The following is a 14,600-nucleotide window of genomic DNA, read 5'->3' on the forward strand; positions in this document are numbered from 1 at the left end:
GCATAATTGGCACAATTAGTCTCTATAACCTACCCATTCACATCCCAGCTTACACATCCCACACGTCTGCATATCCTACATGTCCATCAAATCCGCACTGGCAGTGCTTCTAGGAAAGGCAGGGCTGGACTCATGATTTAGCAAAACAACATGATAAAAGCTTTGAATCTTGATTGACTATGACCTATTGGGCATACATCAAAGCCATGGTTATGACATTGGGTATCCATCTAAGTAGCATTTAAGTGGGGCTAAACATTTGATCCTACATAACCCTTAAAAGAGTAACTGCCTTTAAAAAGCAACAAATCACTTTGAAAATGACCTTTGTGGTGTCGATTCAAGTCAGAAACAGTTATTCTAGTGTCAAAATTGACTAGATAGTGTCAAAAGGATAATTTTGTTCATAAAGTCAGTCTCGTCTGAAACAGAGTTTGGAAAATCTGTGCATCATAACAGGTAAATGAAGGTTGGGTTTTGATTTGATGATGTCCATTTGGGGTGAACAGCTGAGGTGATAGCTCTCTTATCCAATAGTATAGACAGTGAAACAGACCTGACCAGCAGCTCCCACTTTGTTTACATAAGACAACACGTTGTGCATTTCTGACCTTGAGAAAAACTGCACCAAAGATGTAATTAGATGTAGATCTAAAATGTCACAACTCGTGCGAGGGAAAAAAAGATCAAGCGCGAGTGTTCGTTCACGAAAGGCATTTGAGGATTATTTAAGATACTCTTTGAAGAGGTAGGGTTTCAGACGTTTTCGGAAGGGTGGGATGGCCAAGAGACCAGAGATGGCAGAACGGAGTGCTCAGGTTGGGTTGTAGGGTTAGTCTGAAGCTAGGAATGGGCAGTTCCTCCTGCTGCTTCGTAGGCAGGTACAATGGTCTTGTAGTGGATGCGAGCTTCGACTCGAAGCCAGTAGAGTGTGCAGAGGAGCGGGGTGACATGGGAGAACTTAGGAAGGTTGGTCAACAGGTGGGCTGCAGCATTCTGGATAAGTTGCAAGAGTTTGATGGCACAAGCGGGGAGCCCAGCCAACAGCGAATTGCTCATATGAGGTGAACGACAGCTTTGCTGATGACTCTGCCTGTTAGGATTAAAATCAGTCACGCCTTCTCACAGACGTCAAATACAGCTGTGATTCATCCTCCATGTCCACTGTGAAATCTGAATTAGAGAACAATCGACATGGATTTTTAGGGCCAATTTTTGGGGGTCAAGGTATGCCGATGTCCGATATTTTAGGCTGATAATTCAATATCATTGAATTAGAGAATCTTTCAGACAACATTTCCCAGAATCAGCCATGTACACATTAATGCATATTTTTTATTTTTTTTATCAAAATGAATTGGACTGTTTTTACAAATCTAAGGACATAACATAAAGGTAATAATTTTATTTGAATGGTAAATCTTTTGATAAATTGGGTAAATTAAGATGGCATAGGCCTACTCACAATACAGGTGAATGCACATATTAGCCTACTGAGCAACAACATTTGCATAGAAGCATCACTCCAGCATGTCACGCCTGTATGGAAGGACATCATATAGACACTGTTGTTGGTTTGAGATCTGTGGTTTTTGTGATCAAGAGGAAAAACAAACTCAGCTGCCAGGAAGAAATTCAAAACAAATCATTTGGATAGTTCAGCTATCTGTCAAGAAATGGGCGGGTTTTAACGTGATCCTACTGCTACGATTGGATAGAGAGAGGCTGTAACTCCATTCCCTTTCACATCTCTCATATCACTTGGTGCTGTTTACTGCTACTATGAGAACTAGCTCAATGGCGATGATATTTGTGAAATTGTGTTTTTTTACATTGGATAAAAGTAGAGACTCAGAGCTAGAAAATGGTATATCATACACTACAGTTGAGGAACAATGGGAAAGTAATTCTGTTTTGAATGTTGTAACCTCACTTTTGAGAAATGTTTGAATGTTTTGGTACACCTAGTGGAGAGATCTTCTTTGTCTACAACCAAACAGCATCATTCACAGCATCATTCACACCCTCTTAAGCTTTAGCCCCATCCAGCTCTTTAAGGATTCACATGTAAGGCCATGTACTAAACAACCAAAGATTTCAAATAGAGCTGGCTGGCTTCTCCGTGCATCGGCAGGACAGAGCAGCTACGTCTGGTAAGATGAGGGGTGGAGATGTGTGTCTACTTGTCAATAACTGCTGGTAAACGATGTCTAATATTAAAGAAGTCTCGAGGTATTGCTCGCCTGAGGTAGAATACCTCATGATAAGCTACAGACCACACTATCTACCAAGAGAGTTCTCATCTATATTATTCGTAGCCGTCTACTTACCACCACAAACCGATGCTGGCACTATGACCGCACTCAACCAACTCTATAAGGCCATAAGCAAACAAGAAATGCTCATCCAAAAGCGGCGCTCCTAGTGGCCCGAGACTTTAATGCAGGCAAACTTAAATCCGTTTGACCTAAAAGCCTTATTATTAAATTAATATTTGTGACAGGAGGTTGATTTGTCACTTTGTCAATTCGTCCTTTTCTCAATACTGCACCATTCTGTTGGAGAATGAGCGAGCTTGTTGCTGCTGATTTTCCCAGCTAGATATTCTTTGGCATTGTGCAGTGCTCGTGGCTCAAGCGGTGAGCGGCATAGTAGCAGCCTTGCCGTGTAGCGGGACTAATCGGTGAAGCCGATAGAGAAGGGCCGGTAGCCGATAGACTAGAAAAGGTCACTATACCAGCTTGGCCGATTATCGGTCGTTTTCTCATTTGAATGGCATGCTAATAGATGATTTACAGCCACTGTTCTGTTTGATATAACAAGGTTTGATGAAGGGACACAGGAAACAAATGTCTTTCTAATGTAACATTGAGTATTTGTGTGCACCCTTGGCTGTGTTAGGGAGCAAATGGACAAGCTCATAATGACTTTGAACCCTCTCAACCGACGCAGTGGAATGATCAGGATACGGCATGTCCCTCAGGAGACACCGTCTGTAGCCAAACAGAGTTACACAGATAGACAGCTCTCGAGGTGACCATAGTGATGGAAGTGAATTCCGGACCCACGTCCCCCTGGTAAGTGTGGGTACACTGCACAGCGAGGATGCCATCTAGTGCCCTCCTCACTTAGACATGATGCCTCATGCCAGTCAGCTGAACAGACACAATCTCTCATGAATAACAGGAGACAGAGGGTGTTACTGTGATTGATGCAGGCACATGTATTTAACCTTTCTAGAGCTGGTTAGAATCTGACAATATAAAGATAAAGCAATACTGAATATCAACTATTGAAATGAATGTTTCAAATACATGCAATTTGTGGTGGTAGTTTTAAACTAGGTAAGTGAAAGTAAAGCTTAAAAAAGTAAAGCTTCCTGACCTAAGCAACTCTGACCACTAACATCAAAGTTGCAATTGACAACCTCTCTCATAGAACTACACTAACTCATGACTACACTCAAATGGATTACTCTCTCTCTCTTATAGAACTACACTAATTCATGACTACTCTAAACTGGATTACTATCTCTCATATATAACTACACTAATTCATGACTACACTAAACTGGATTACTATCTCTCATAGAATTGCACTAATTAATGACTACACTAAACTGGATTACTATCTCTCATATAGAATTACACTAATTCATGACTACACTAAACTGGATTACTATCTCTCATATAGAATTACACTAATTAATGACTACACTAAACTGGATTACTATCTCTCATAGAATTACACTAATTAATGACTACACTAAACTGGATTACTATCTCTCATAGAATTACACTAATTAATGACTACACTAAACTGGATTACTATCTCTCATATAGAATTACACTAATTCATGACTACACTAAACTGGATTACTATCTCTCTCAGAACTAAACTAATTCATGACTAAACTCAACTGGATTACTATTGGAAGTGACAGTACTTGAACTTTGTTCCTAAACAGCAACACTTACAACCGTGGTTAGTGTACCAACTTCTACCGGATGATGTCAGCGAGAATCTGTTTTCAGTAAAACATTCCCCCTGTGTACTTTAACTTGAAAAACCACAAATGTGCTGCAAATGATTCAAATCAATATGAGGCCAGTGGTCTGACATTGACATCTGGAGACAGAAGTCCCTCTAAACCCTGCTACCATCTCCAGCTACAAATCTGTAAAATCAAGTTTAGAGCCAGACAAAGCTGCAGTTGATTACTGCCATACGCCTGCCACAGAGTAAATGCTACCATCTGCTTAGCCCACCCTCAGTGCAGGGCAAAGGTCACAGAGATGTGCAGTTGTGTGAGATACTGCAACTGACCAGGTGCGTGCGCGCCTGTGTGTGTGTGTGTGTGTGTGTGTGTGTGTGTGTGTGTGTGTGTGTGTGTAAAAAATGAAAGGAAAAAAATAGGACCACGGCAAGATCTGGAGGACGAAAATACAATAGAGACTCAGGTGGGGCTACAGAGGTGGGGTACTTACAGTAACACGTTCCTCTGAGGGGGTTGCCAAGGTAACGGTTCTCGGAGTCGCAACTGCAACAATGGGAGAGAAAGAGAAAGGGGGGAGTAACAGAGAGGGGGGAGAGAGAGAGAGGGGGAAGTAAGAGAGGGGAGAGAGAGAAGAATGGAAGACAGAAAACAATGAGCTTAACAAGAGATATGTCACTTTGCCAAAGACATCACAGTCCTATCACAGACTGTTAATAACATCATCCCTGAGGGTTATTTTGGGCCAGGGAGGAGTGTCCTGAGAAGTCGCTTGTAGAGGTGCTATCTGAGGTGACACTGCTGTGTGCTGCTTCAGGTGCTGTCCTTTCCCTGGTTATGATGAGGTGATTTCCCCTGACAGCCCTGTCTGACGATACCTCTCTGTTCTGCTCCGGGGCAGGAGCCATGTGTCTGTCTGTGTACTGGGCAGCAGGGGATTTAGTAAGCTACAGACAGCCCAGAACAACTTGAATGCTACTAAAAGAAGGGAGAGGGCAGCTAGGACCTAATAGAGGCTTGAAAAATATGATCCATGTCACAAGTGGTCTTTAGCAACCCCAGTCAGGTGTGTGTAAAACTCAACAAATCCTTCATTTGACCCTGTTTGTCAAGGCAACCACTACAAAGACAATGTTCTGAAAAAGCAGGCAGGGAACTGAGGGCAGACTATGGGGAGTCGGAGTACCATATGCATGAGGGTGATTGTGGTAGGTGGCATTTGATCATCTGGCTTGGTTTATGAGCCAGGGGTCATTACTGCAGTCCAAACACCCATGTTTATTGCCATAACCCAACTTCTACAAAACCCAGGGAGGTACCTTGGAAAGGGCAAGAGCGCGTAAAACCATTGCTTTGTAAATACATACTCCACCACTTTGACAAGCCTATCTAAACACATATGATACATTGTCAAATCTGCCCCTTGAGTCAATAAATGGATTCAGATGTAATGGCTCTGTTTGCAAAGCTAGTCAGGCAGTGGTTACTTAAGCAATAAGGCCCGGGGGGGTGCGGTATATGGCCAACATAACACGGCTAAGGGCTGTTCGTACGCACGACACAACGCAGAGTGCCTGGATACAGCCCTTAGCCGTGGTATATTGGCCATATACCACAAACACCCGAGGTGCCTTATTGCTATTATAAACTGGTTACCAGTGTAATTTAAAAAAATTATGTTTTGTCATACTCATGGTATACGGTCTGATATACCACGGCTGTCAATCAATCAGTATTCAGGGCTCGAACCAACCAGTTTATAAAGATAAATAATGTAGGCAACGGTCACTTCCCTGTGCTTATACATAACAAGACCTGGATTCCATTCAGTGGCTGGACAACCCTTGTTAGGAGGGTCATAAAGTAGCAGTAATTAATATTTCATAGCCAAAGACAGAGCTTAATTCATTATGTACGGTTCTTATAGAAGGCACTGTGAAAAACAACCCCACAAAACAGCTCAAGAGAACTTCAATTTGAACACAGAGGCCACAGCAGAGTTATAAGGCCTTGTGAGTATAAGAGTTTGAAACCAATTGTATTCCACTTACACAAAGGCAAGGTCAAGACAAAAATATTTTTCAAACAATTATCTTTGTCCTCAGTAAATCTTAGGAACATGACAGTAGTGTTAAGATGCAACAAGGGGACTTTAAAAGGGGCCCCACTCTCCGTCTCCCCAGAGAACACTAACACTTAAACACGACACTCATCTTGGGGCTGTCTGATTAAGCAGCTTATCCTGTGGTAATGGTGCCAAGATGGAGGACCACCCTGGCCTCCTTCCACCAGTCTCTCTGCTGTCTGTCTGGCTGCCTCTCACTCAGAGAGAAAAGCACCACTGTCCTTAGGAACACTTCATCTGCTATTAAGCTGCCACAGTCTCGGCCACAGTCAAACTCAGACACACTGTGTGCCAGTGGACCCTCAGCATGGCTTTCTTTGTGAGCCGTAACAGAGGGCGGAAGGTTGGAGATTAAAGGTCGCTGTGGGCGTTTGCGTTTTCGTGTGACACACACACACACACACACACACACACACACAGAGACAGTCTCTATGATGCGTCTGTTAGTGCAGCAGCTGCTGTCAGTAACAGGAGGAACATGCTGAGGTAAATGCTGAGCTGGGAGATTTAAAAAGCCAACTTCCCGTCTCACTCACACACACGGACCCACCTATGCCATGACCCCACTGGGCCACACAGCGTGCCAGGCAGGGTGGCGGCAGAAGTGCCAAAATAAACCTCTGAAACGGAGTCTGTTTACTTCCTCTCCTTTGGGTCCTGGGTTCAAGGGGAACATGCATAGAGCTTAGTTGTGAAGGGGAAGATGGAAAGGAAGGGGAGGCTGCTGAGTCCGTCTGTATGATATTAATTAGACACAGCCTCCTAAGAGGCTCCTAAAAATCTCAAATCCAAAATGCTGGAGTATGGGGCCAAATTGACAATTTTTTTGCTTCACTGTCAAAATAAATATGGTTTATATTCACAAGGACCCAAAATACCCAGCAATGAGGCCACTCCAAACCCTTTTCTCACTACCATGCTGAACCAAACTGTGTTGGCTGTGCTATTTTCTTTCCATTTTTAACATACCTTTGATTTCACACTTGTGCATAGACACATACAGTACGAACACACTCTCACACACACTCAGAGTATTTGATCAGTAATCAAAACAAGCAAACCAACAAGGGACAGCAGGTAGCCTAGTGGTTAGAGCGTTGGACTAGTAATTGAAAGGTTGCTAGATCTAATCCCCAGAGCTGACAAGGTAAACATCTGTCGTTCTGCCCCTGAACAAGGCAGTTAACCCACTGTTCCTATGCAGTCATTGAAAATAAGAATTTGTTCTTAACTGACTTGCCTAGTTAAATAAAGGTTAAAAAATACACTCGTTTCAAAGTGAAACAGAATGTGAGCTATCATGTGATCAAGCTGGCAACATCAAAAAATGACATTGCGAAATAATGTATTTTAAATACCAGTGGATGTAGCGTGAGAGCTGCTGATTCTGCTCAAACAGCTGTTTATTGCTGCTGGAGTGAAACGTGCTTTAATAAGCCTAATCATTGCACAACATTTCTGAAGGCAATCGGGTGTAAAAAACTGTTTTGATGCCACAATTATAAAGAGCTACTATTTTTATTTCTCAACTGGTAATTGAAGCGAGCTTCCCATTCGCCATTCATGTGCATAGGCAACTAGGCAGGCTTCAGCGTGTCACACACCACTTTGCAATGAGCCGGAGGCAGTATGCATTTTGAAAACATATACTTCATTATTTGAAACCTGAACTTTTTTCTACATATGAGCCATGTCTTATCTTGCTTCAAAAAAGCCTAGCCAAGTTCACTTGTCAGCTCGGGGACTCGATCCACCAACCTTTCGGTTACTGGCCCAACGCTCTAACCACTAGGTTACCTGCCGCGGCTGCTCGGCCATGGAAACACTTTTCATGAAGCTCCCGACAAACAGTTATTGTGCTGACGTTGCATCCAGAGACAGTTTGGAACTTGGTAGTGAGTGTTGCAACATAGGACAAACAATTTTTACGTGCTTCATGCTTAGCACTCGCCGGTCCCATTCTGTGAGCTTGTGTGGCCTACCACTTTGCGGCTGAGCCGTTGCTGCTCCTAGCCAATGACAGCACTTACTGTTGATCATAGAAGCTCTAGCAGGGCAGAAATTTAACGAACTGACTTGTTGGAAAGGTGGCATCTTATGACGGTGCCACGTTGAAAGTCACTGAGCTCTTCAGTAAAGCCATTCTACTGCCAATATAGAGATTGCATGGCTGTGTGCTCGATTTTATACACCTGTCAGGAATGGGTGTGGCTGAAATAGCCGAATTAGGGGTTTAGGGGTTCCACATACTTTTGTATATACAGTGCATTCGGAAAGTATTCAGACCCCTGGACTTTTTCCACATTTTACAGCCTTATTAAAAATGGATTCAATTGTTATTTCCCCCTCATCAATCTACACACAATACCCCATAATTACAAAGAAAAAACTGTATTTATTTTGCAAATTGGAATATCGCATTTACATAAGTATTCAGACCCTTTACTGCCCCTTTTTTGTTGAAGCACCTTTGGCAGCGATTACAGCCTCAAGTCTTCTTGGGTATGACGCTTCAAGCTTGGCACACCTATATTTGGTGAGTTTCTCCCACTCTTCTCTGCAGATCCTCTCAAGCTCTGTCAGGTTGTATGGAGAGCGTCGCTGCACAGCTATTTTCAGCTCTCTCCAGCGCTGAGCGCTCTGGAGCAAGTTTTCATCAAGGATCTCTCTGTACTTTGCTCCGTTTATAATTCCCTCGATCCTGACGAGTCTCCCAGTCCCTAACGCTGAAAAACATCCCCACAGCATGAGGCTGCCACCACCATGCTTCACCGTAGAGACTGTGCCAGGTTTCCTCCAGACGTGACACTTGTCATTCAGGCCAAAGTGTTCAATCTTGGTTTCATCAGACCAGAGAATCTTGTTTCTCATGGTCTGCTTGGTTTTTGCTCTGACATGCACTGTCAACTGTGAGACCTTATATAAACAGATGTGTGCCTTCCCAAATAATGTCCAATGAGTTGAATTTACCACAAGTAGACTCCAAACAATTTGTAGAAACAGCTGAAGGATGATCAATGGAAACAGGAAGCATCAGATCTCAATTTCGAGTCTCATAGCAAAGGGTACTTTTTAAATTTATTTTATTTTTATTTCACCTTTATTTAACCAGGTAGGCTAGTTGAGAACAAGTTCTCATTTACAACTGCGACCTGGCCAAGATAAAGCATAGCAGTGTGAACAGACAACACAGAGTTACACATGGAGTAAACAATTAACAAGTCAATAACACAGTAGAAAAAAAGGAGAGTCTATATACATTGTGTGCAAAAGGCATGAGGAGGTAGGCGAATAATTACAATTTTGCAGATTAACACTGGAGTGATAAATGATCAGATGGTCATGTACAGGTAGAGATATTGGTGTGCAAAAGTAAATAAATAAAAACAGTATGGGGATGAGGTAGGTAAAAATGGGTGGGCTATTTACCGATAGTCTATGTACAGCTGCAGCGATCGGTTAGCTGCTCAGATAGCAGATGTTTGAAGTTGGTGAGGGAGATAAAAGTCTCCAACTTCAGCGATTTTTGCAATTCGTTCCAGTCACAGGCAGCAGAGAACTGGAACGAAAGGCGGCCAAATGAGGTGTTGGCTTTAGGGATGATCAGTGAGATACACCTGCTGGAGCGCGTGTTACGGGTGGGTGTTGCCATCGTGACCAGTGAACTGAGATAAGGCGGAGCTTTACCTAGCATGGACTTGTAGATGACCTGGAGCCAGTGAGTCTGGCGACGAATATGTAGTGAGGGCCAGCCGACTAGAGCATACAGGTCAAAACGGATGGCACTGTGATAAACTGCATCCAGTTTGCTGAGTAGAGTGTTGGAAGCAATTTTGTAGATGACATCGCCGAAGTCGAGGATCGGTAGGATAGTCAGTTTTACTAGGGTAAGTTTGGCGGCGTGAGTGAAGAAGGCTTTGTTGCGGAATAGAAAACCGACTCTAGATTTGATTTTAGATTGGAGATGTTTGATATGAGTCTGGAAGGAGAGTTTATGTAAACTTATGTAACTAAGGTATGTTTCTTATTTTTAATACATTTACAAACATTTCTAAAAACTTGTTTTCGCTTTTTCATTATTAGGTAGTGTGTGTGGATTAATAAGATTTGTGTTTTATTTTTATACATTTTAGAATAAGGCTGTAACGTAACAAAATGTGGAAAAAGTCAAAGGGGTCTGAATACTTTCAGATTGCGTTATACAATCACTGTTCTCAAAAAAGACTGCACCACGTAGTGGTTTAGAGTAACCTTGGCATCAGATCAAAAAACCTACATTTCTTCTCCTTTCTTTGCACAGGAAAATGTGGCCTTTATTAGACACATTTCATGCAATTCTACTACACTTTATTCTGAGACATTAGCTGAATATTTTTTCATCTATGACAAAAATGACAGGGTAGCCTACTCTGCTGACACCGACAAACTGATCAATAAAAACAACGCTGTCTGATTCATATCATCGGCCTACGAAAAAGGGGAGACAAATACATCTAACCTGGAGGGGGAAATTATTGTCCAAAAACAAACAAAGTGGCAGTGACCTAATGATAAAGACCGTGAATATGCACACGCAACGGGGATATGGTCGAAGTTCTCCGCTGGTGCCAATACTTTCCAATCAATTAAGTTCAGAATTTTGAGAAGTAAGACAGATTGGAGTCTTTTCATTGTCTTCGCTTTACAGCAATGGTCGTTAGTTTTCCAAACTTTTTTTCCGCTATTGAATTTTTAAATATTGCGGTTTGCCTGGCTGGGTCTCTCTGCTTTTCACTGACAGTCGCAACTCAATCATCTACTTGGTATTTTCTGCGCGCTCTGCCCAAAATTACGGGCCCTTCCGACTGTAACCTAGGCAATGCGATTTAAAACGATCCACCATTTTTTTTCTTAAGAAGCTAATGATCCTCTGTGGCCAAATCATGCTTTCTGGTGTAGTAGCCTATTCTGAATGATTTTAATCTTCAAATCGCATGCTGCGGCATCAGAGTTGCATGTTCTGTTAAGATGAATTACCTTAAGCTGAATGGTATTTCTGTCATTCTGAGAACAGTGGGTGGACACACAATGCATATGGTCCCAGTAAATTTCTTACACTTCCGGTAAATTAAAATGCTGCCGGTCAAATGTCTGGCGCCACACTTTCTTAACGGAAACCATTACACACACACATACATATCTGCACATGCAAGCACGCACACACACTGAAATTGAAAACAGGGAAGCACTCCAGAGGTTGAAAAGTATCTTGCTGTGTGACAGGTGTTGAGATAAGAATATGAATTGGATTTCTTTCCTTCTTGTTCCAATTTGGCTGTGTGGCCTAGATCCACAGCCCTCCCCTGCCACTACAATGACCCTACAGTAACTACATAACCCACTAACCTCACCCCATGACCTCCCAACCTGGACACTGACCACTGAACCCACACACACAGCATCAGGCTTCATACCTTATTCCCCTGCTCTACGTGTGACTGGAAACCAATCATGCGTCCCGCCTCACACCATGTGCCCAGCTCCTGGCAATCGTGCAGAGACAAAATACAGCACAACAGTCTGTTTGTGAGACAGAGAGTGAGACAGAGAGTGAGACACAGAGAGAGACACACAGAGAGAGAGAGACACAGAGAGAGAGAGAGAGAGACAGAGAGAGACACGGCGAGAGAGAGAGAGAGACAGAGAGAGACACAGAGAGAGAGACAGAGAGAGAGACAGAGAGAGAGAGACAGAGAGAGACAGAGAGAGACAGAGACAGATAGAGAGACAGAGACAGAGCGAGAGAGACAGAGACAGAGCGAGAGAGACAGAGAGACAGAGAGAGAGAGACAGAGACACAGAGAGAGAGACACAGAGAGACAGAGAGAGAGAGAGAGATAGAGTAATGTGTGCGAGTGGACCTGCATGGGTCCTTTTTTCTCTCTTTTTCATCTTGCAAGTGGAAATGAAGGAAGGACACAATTAATTATATTTACACTCTCCTTCTTATGTATTTGGACAGTTAATTTGGCCCTATACTCCAGCATTTTGGATTTGAGATGAAATGTTTCATATGAGGTGACAGTAGAGAATGTCACCTTTTATTTGAGTGTATTTTTATACATACAGTATCTGTTTAACCGTTTAGAAATGAAAGCACTTAATGTACAGTACCTACACTGAACAAACATATAAACACAATGTAAAGTGTTGATCCCATGTTTCATGTGCTGAAACAAAATATCCCAGAAATGTTCTATAACCACAAAAAGGTTATTTCTCTCAAATGTTGTGGACAAATGTTTTATATCCCTGTTAGTGAGCATTTATCCTTTGCCAAGATATTCCATCCACCTGACAGGTGTGGCATATCAAGAAGCTGACTAAACAGCATGATCATTACACAGGTGCACCTTGTCCTGGGGACAAAATGTGCAGTTTTGTCACAAGGCAACAGATGTCTCAAGTTTTGAGGCTTGGGATTTAAAAATATGAAACAGAAAAAACAAACAATTGTTTGAGGAAAATAACTTCTAAATACAAGGTTCTCTTGTATCATGATGGGTATGGACACGTGGGCTACATCATGGAGGAGGTTTTACACACATCCAAAGCATGGCTAAAATAATGTAGGCCTGCCTACAATACATTTTTATAAAATCAATATTGGTCACATACACGTGTTAAGCAGATGTTATTGCGGGTGTAGTGAAATGCTTGTAACAGAAACAGCATACATACCTACAGTGCATTCGAAAGTATTCAGACCCCTTCACTCTGTCCACATTTTGTTACGTTACAGCCTTATTCTAAAATGGATTCAACATTTTTTTCCCTTTATAAATCTACACTATGGCTGTCCCTGACTAAAAAAGATCTCGGTTCACCAAGAGTTGTCTGTTCTTTCAACCAATCGATTGGTTGACATTTTTAAATTACCATTTTTTTTCTCCATATATATTGACACATCCTATGTGTTTAATCAAATCAACTATATTCACTGAGCTTGTCTGATGGTTGTAATTATTCCTCCAGAATGTCAGTTATTCCATAGAATGATTCGGACGGGATTCGTTTTTTTTCCAAACTTCCCCATGTCACATAATTCTGCATTTTTTCCCAATAAATTGAAAATTATGACAAAAGCCTGGAGGTTTTTATTCTAGGCGTGAAGATACATGTCCAAGTGATAGGGCCACAGTGATATCTCCAGCTTGGTTCCCAGGTTTCTAAACCATACCAAACAATCTTTCCTATAGTGTGGGACCATATATAGACAGGTGTTTGCCTTTCCAAATCATGGCCAATCAATTAGATTTACCACAGGACTCCAATCAAATTGTAGAAACACCTCAAGAATGATCAATGAAAACAGGATGCACCTGACCGCAACTTTGAGTCTCATAGCAAAGGCTCTGAATACTTGTGTAAAAAAAGGTATTTCTGTTCTTAATTTGTTTTCACTTATTGTGTGTAGGTCAGGGCGGTATTGTGTGTAGGTCAGGGCGGTATTGTGTGTAGGTTAGGGCGGTATTGTGTGTAGGTTAGGGCGGTATTGTGTGTAGGTTAGGGCGGTATTGTGTGTAGGTCAGGGCGGTATTGTGTGTTGGTCAGGGCGGTATTGTGTGTAGGTCAGGGCGGTATTGTGTGTAGGTCAGGGCGGTATTGTGTGTAGGTCAGGGCGGTATTGTGTGTAGGTCAGGGCGGTATTGTGTGTAGGTCAGGGCGGTATTGTGTGTAGGTCAGGGCGGTATTGTGTGTAGGTCAGGGCCTTGTTGTGTGTAGGTCAGGGCGGTATTGTGTGTAGGTCAGGGCGGTATTGTGTGTAGGTCAGGGCGGTATTGTGTGTAGGTCAGGGCGGTATTGTGTGTAGGTCAGGGCGGTATTGTGTGTAGGTCAGGGCGGTATTGTGTGTAGGTTAGGGCGGTATTGTGTGTAGGTTAGGGCTGACCCCATTTAGTTGACTAGTCGATTGTTTGGTCAATAGGCTGTTGGTCGACCGAGGTCTCTTTAGTCGAGCAGGAATTGGCGCCTTTTCCCAGATTATGTTTCTCAGATTATGTGCATAATAGCAAAGTTAACCAGCATATTGGTGTTGAGAACAATGCCGGAGGCAGCAGCAGAATGAGGAGATGAGAAAATAGCCCTTGGCTTATTGTAAAAAAAAAGTGAGGAGAGAGAACCCAAACTTAATTAGATCTATAATCAATAGCTTAACTGTTAAATGTGCTTGGCTTTATAAATCATCAATATTTCTACATAAACAAACTCAGATCCTGCTTCGATTGCCTGTTTGAGTGTTTGTTTAATAGCATACCGATTCCGTAAGCACCAAATCTCACGCAGCAACATGTCAAGTAAACAATTTCACAAATTTGTCTGTTTTTAATATTTGCTTTGCTGCAATAAAGGCTTTAGAACATTCAGTCAAAGAAATAATCATAAATCATGTAGCAGATATAGGATATGGTAGAAAGAGTATGTGGTCTTTTCGTGGACTAG

At 42.3% G+C, this 14,600-nt stretch overlaps 1 protein-coding gene across 2 annotated transcripts in view; it reads right to left on the reverse strand.

Annotated features, from left to right (window-relative positions):
- The window catches only part of LOC110532724 (attractin-like protein 1), a 323,112-nt gene that overhangs the window by 169,164 nt on the left and 139,348 nt on the right, over positions 1-14,600 (reverse strand). For both annotated transcript variants that reach the window (XM_036986147.1, XM_036986138.1), the window contains one exon: positions 4,488-4,540. In XM_036986147.1, the coding sequence (XP_036842042.1) occupies positions 4,488-4,540 (53 nt within the window). The remainder of the gene's footprint in view (positions 1-4,487; positions 4,541-14,600) is intronic.

The sequence above is a fragment of the Oncorhynchus mykiss genome, chromosome 1 (assembly GCF_013265735.2).
Source record: "Oncorhynchus mykiss isolate Arlee chromosome 1, USDA_OmykA_1.1, whole genome shotgun sequence".
NCBI lineage: Eukaryota > Metazoa > Chordata > Actinopteri > Salmoniformes > Salmonidae > Oncorhynchus > Oncorhynchus mykiss.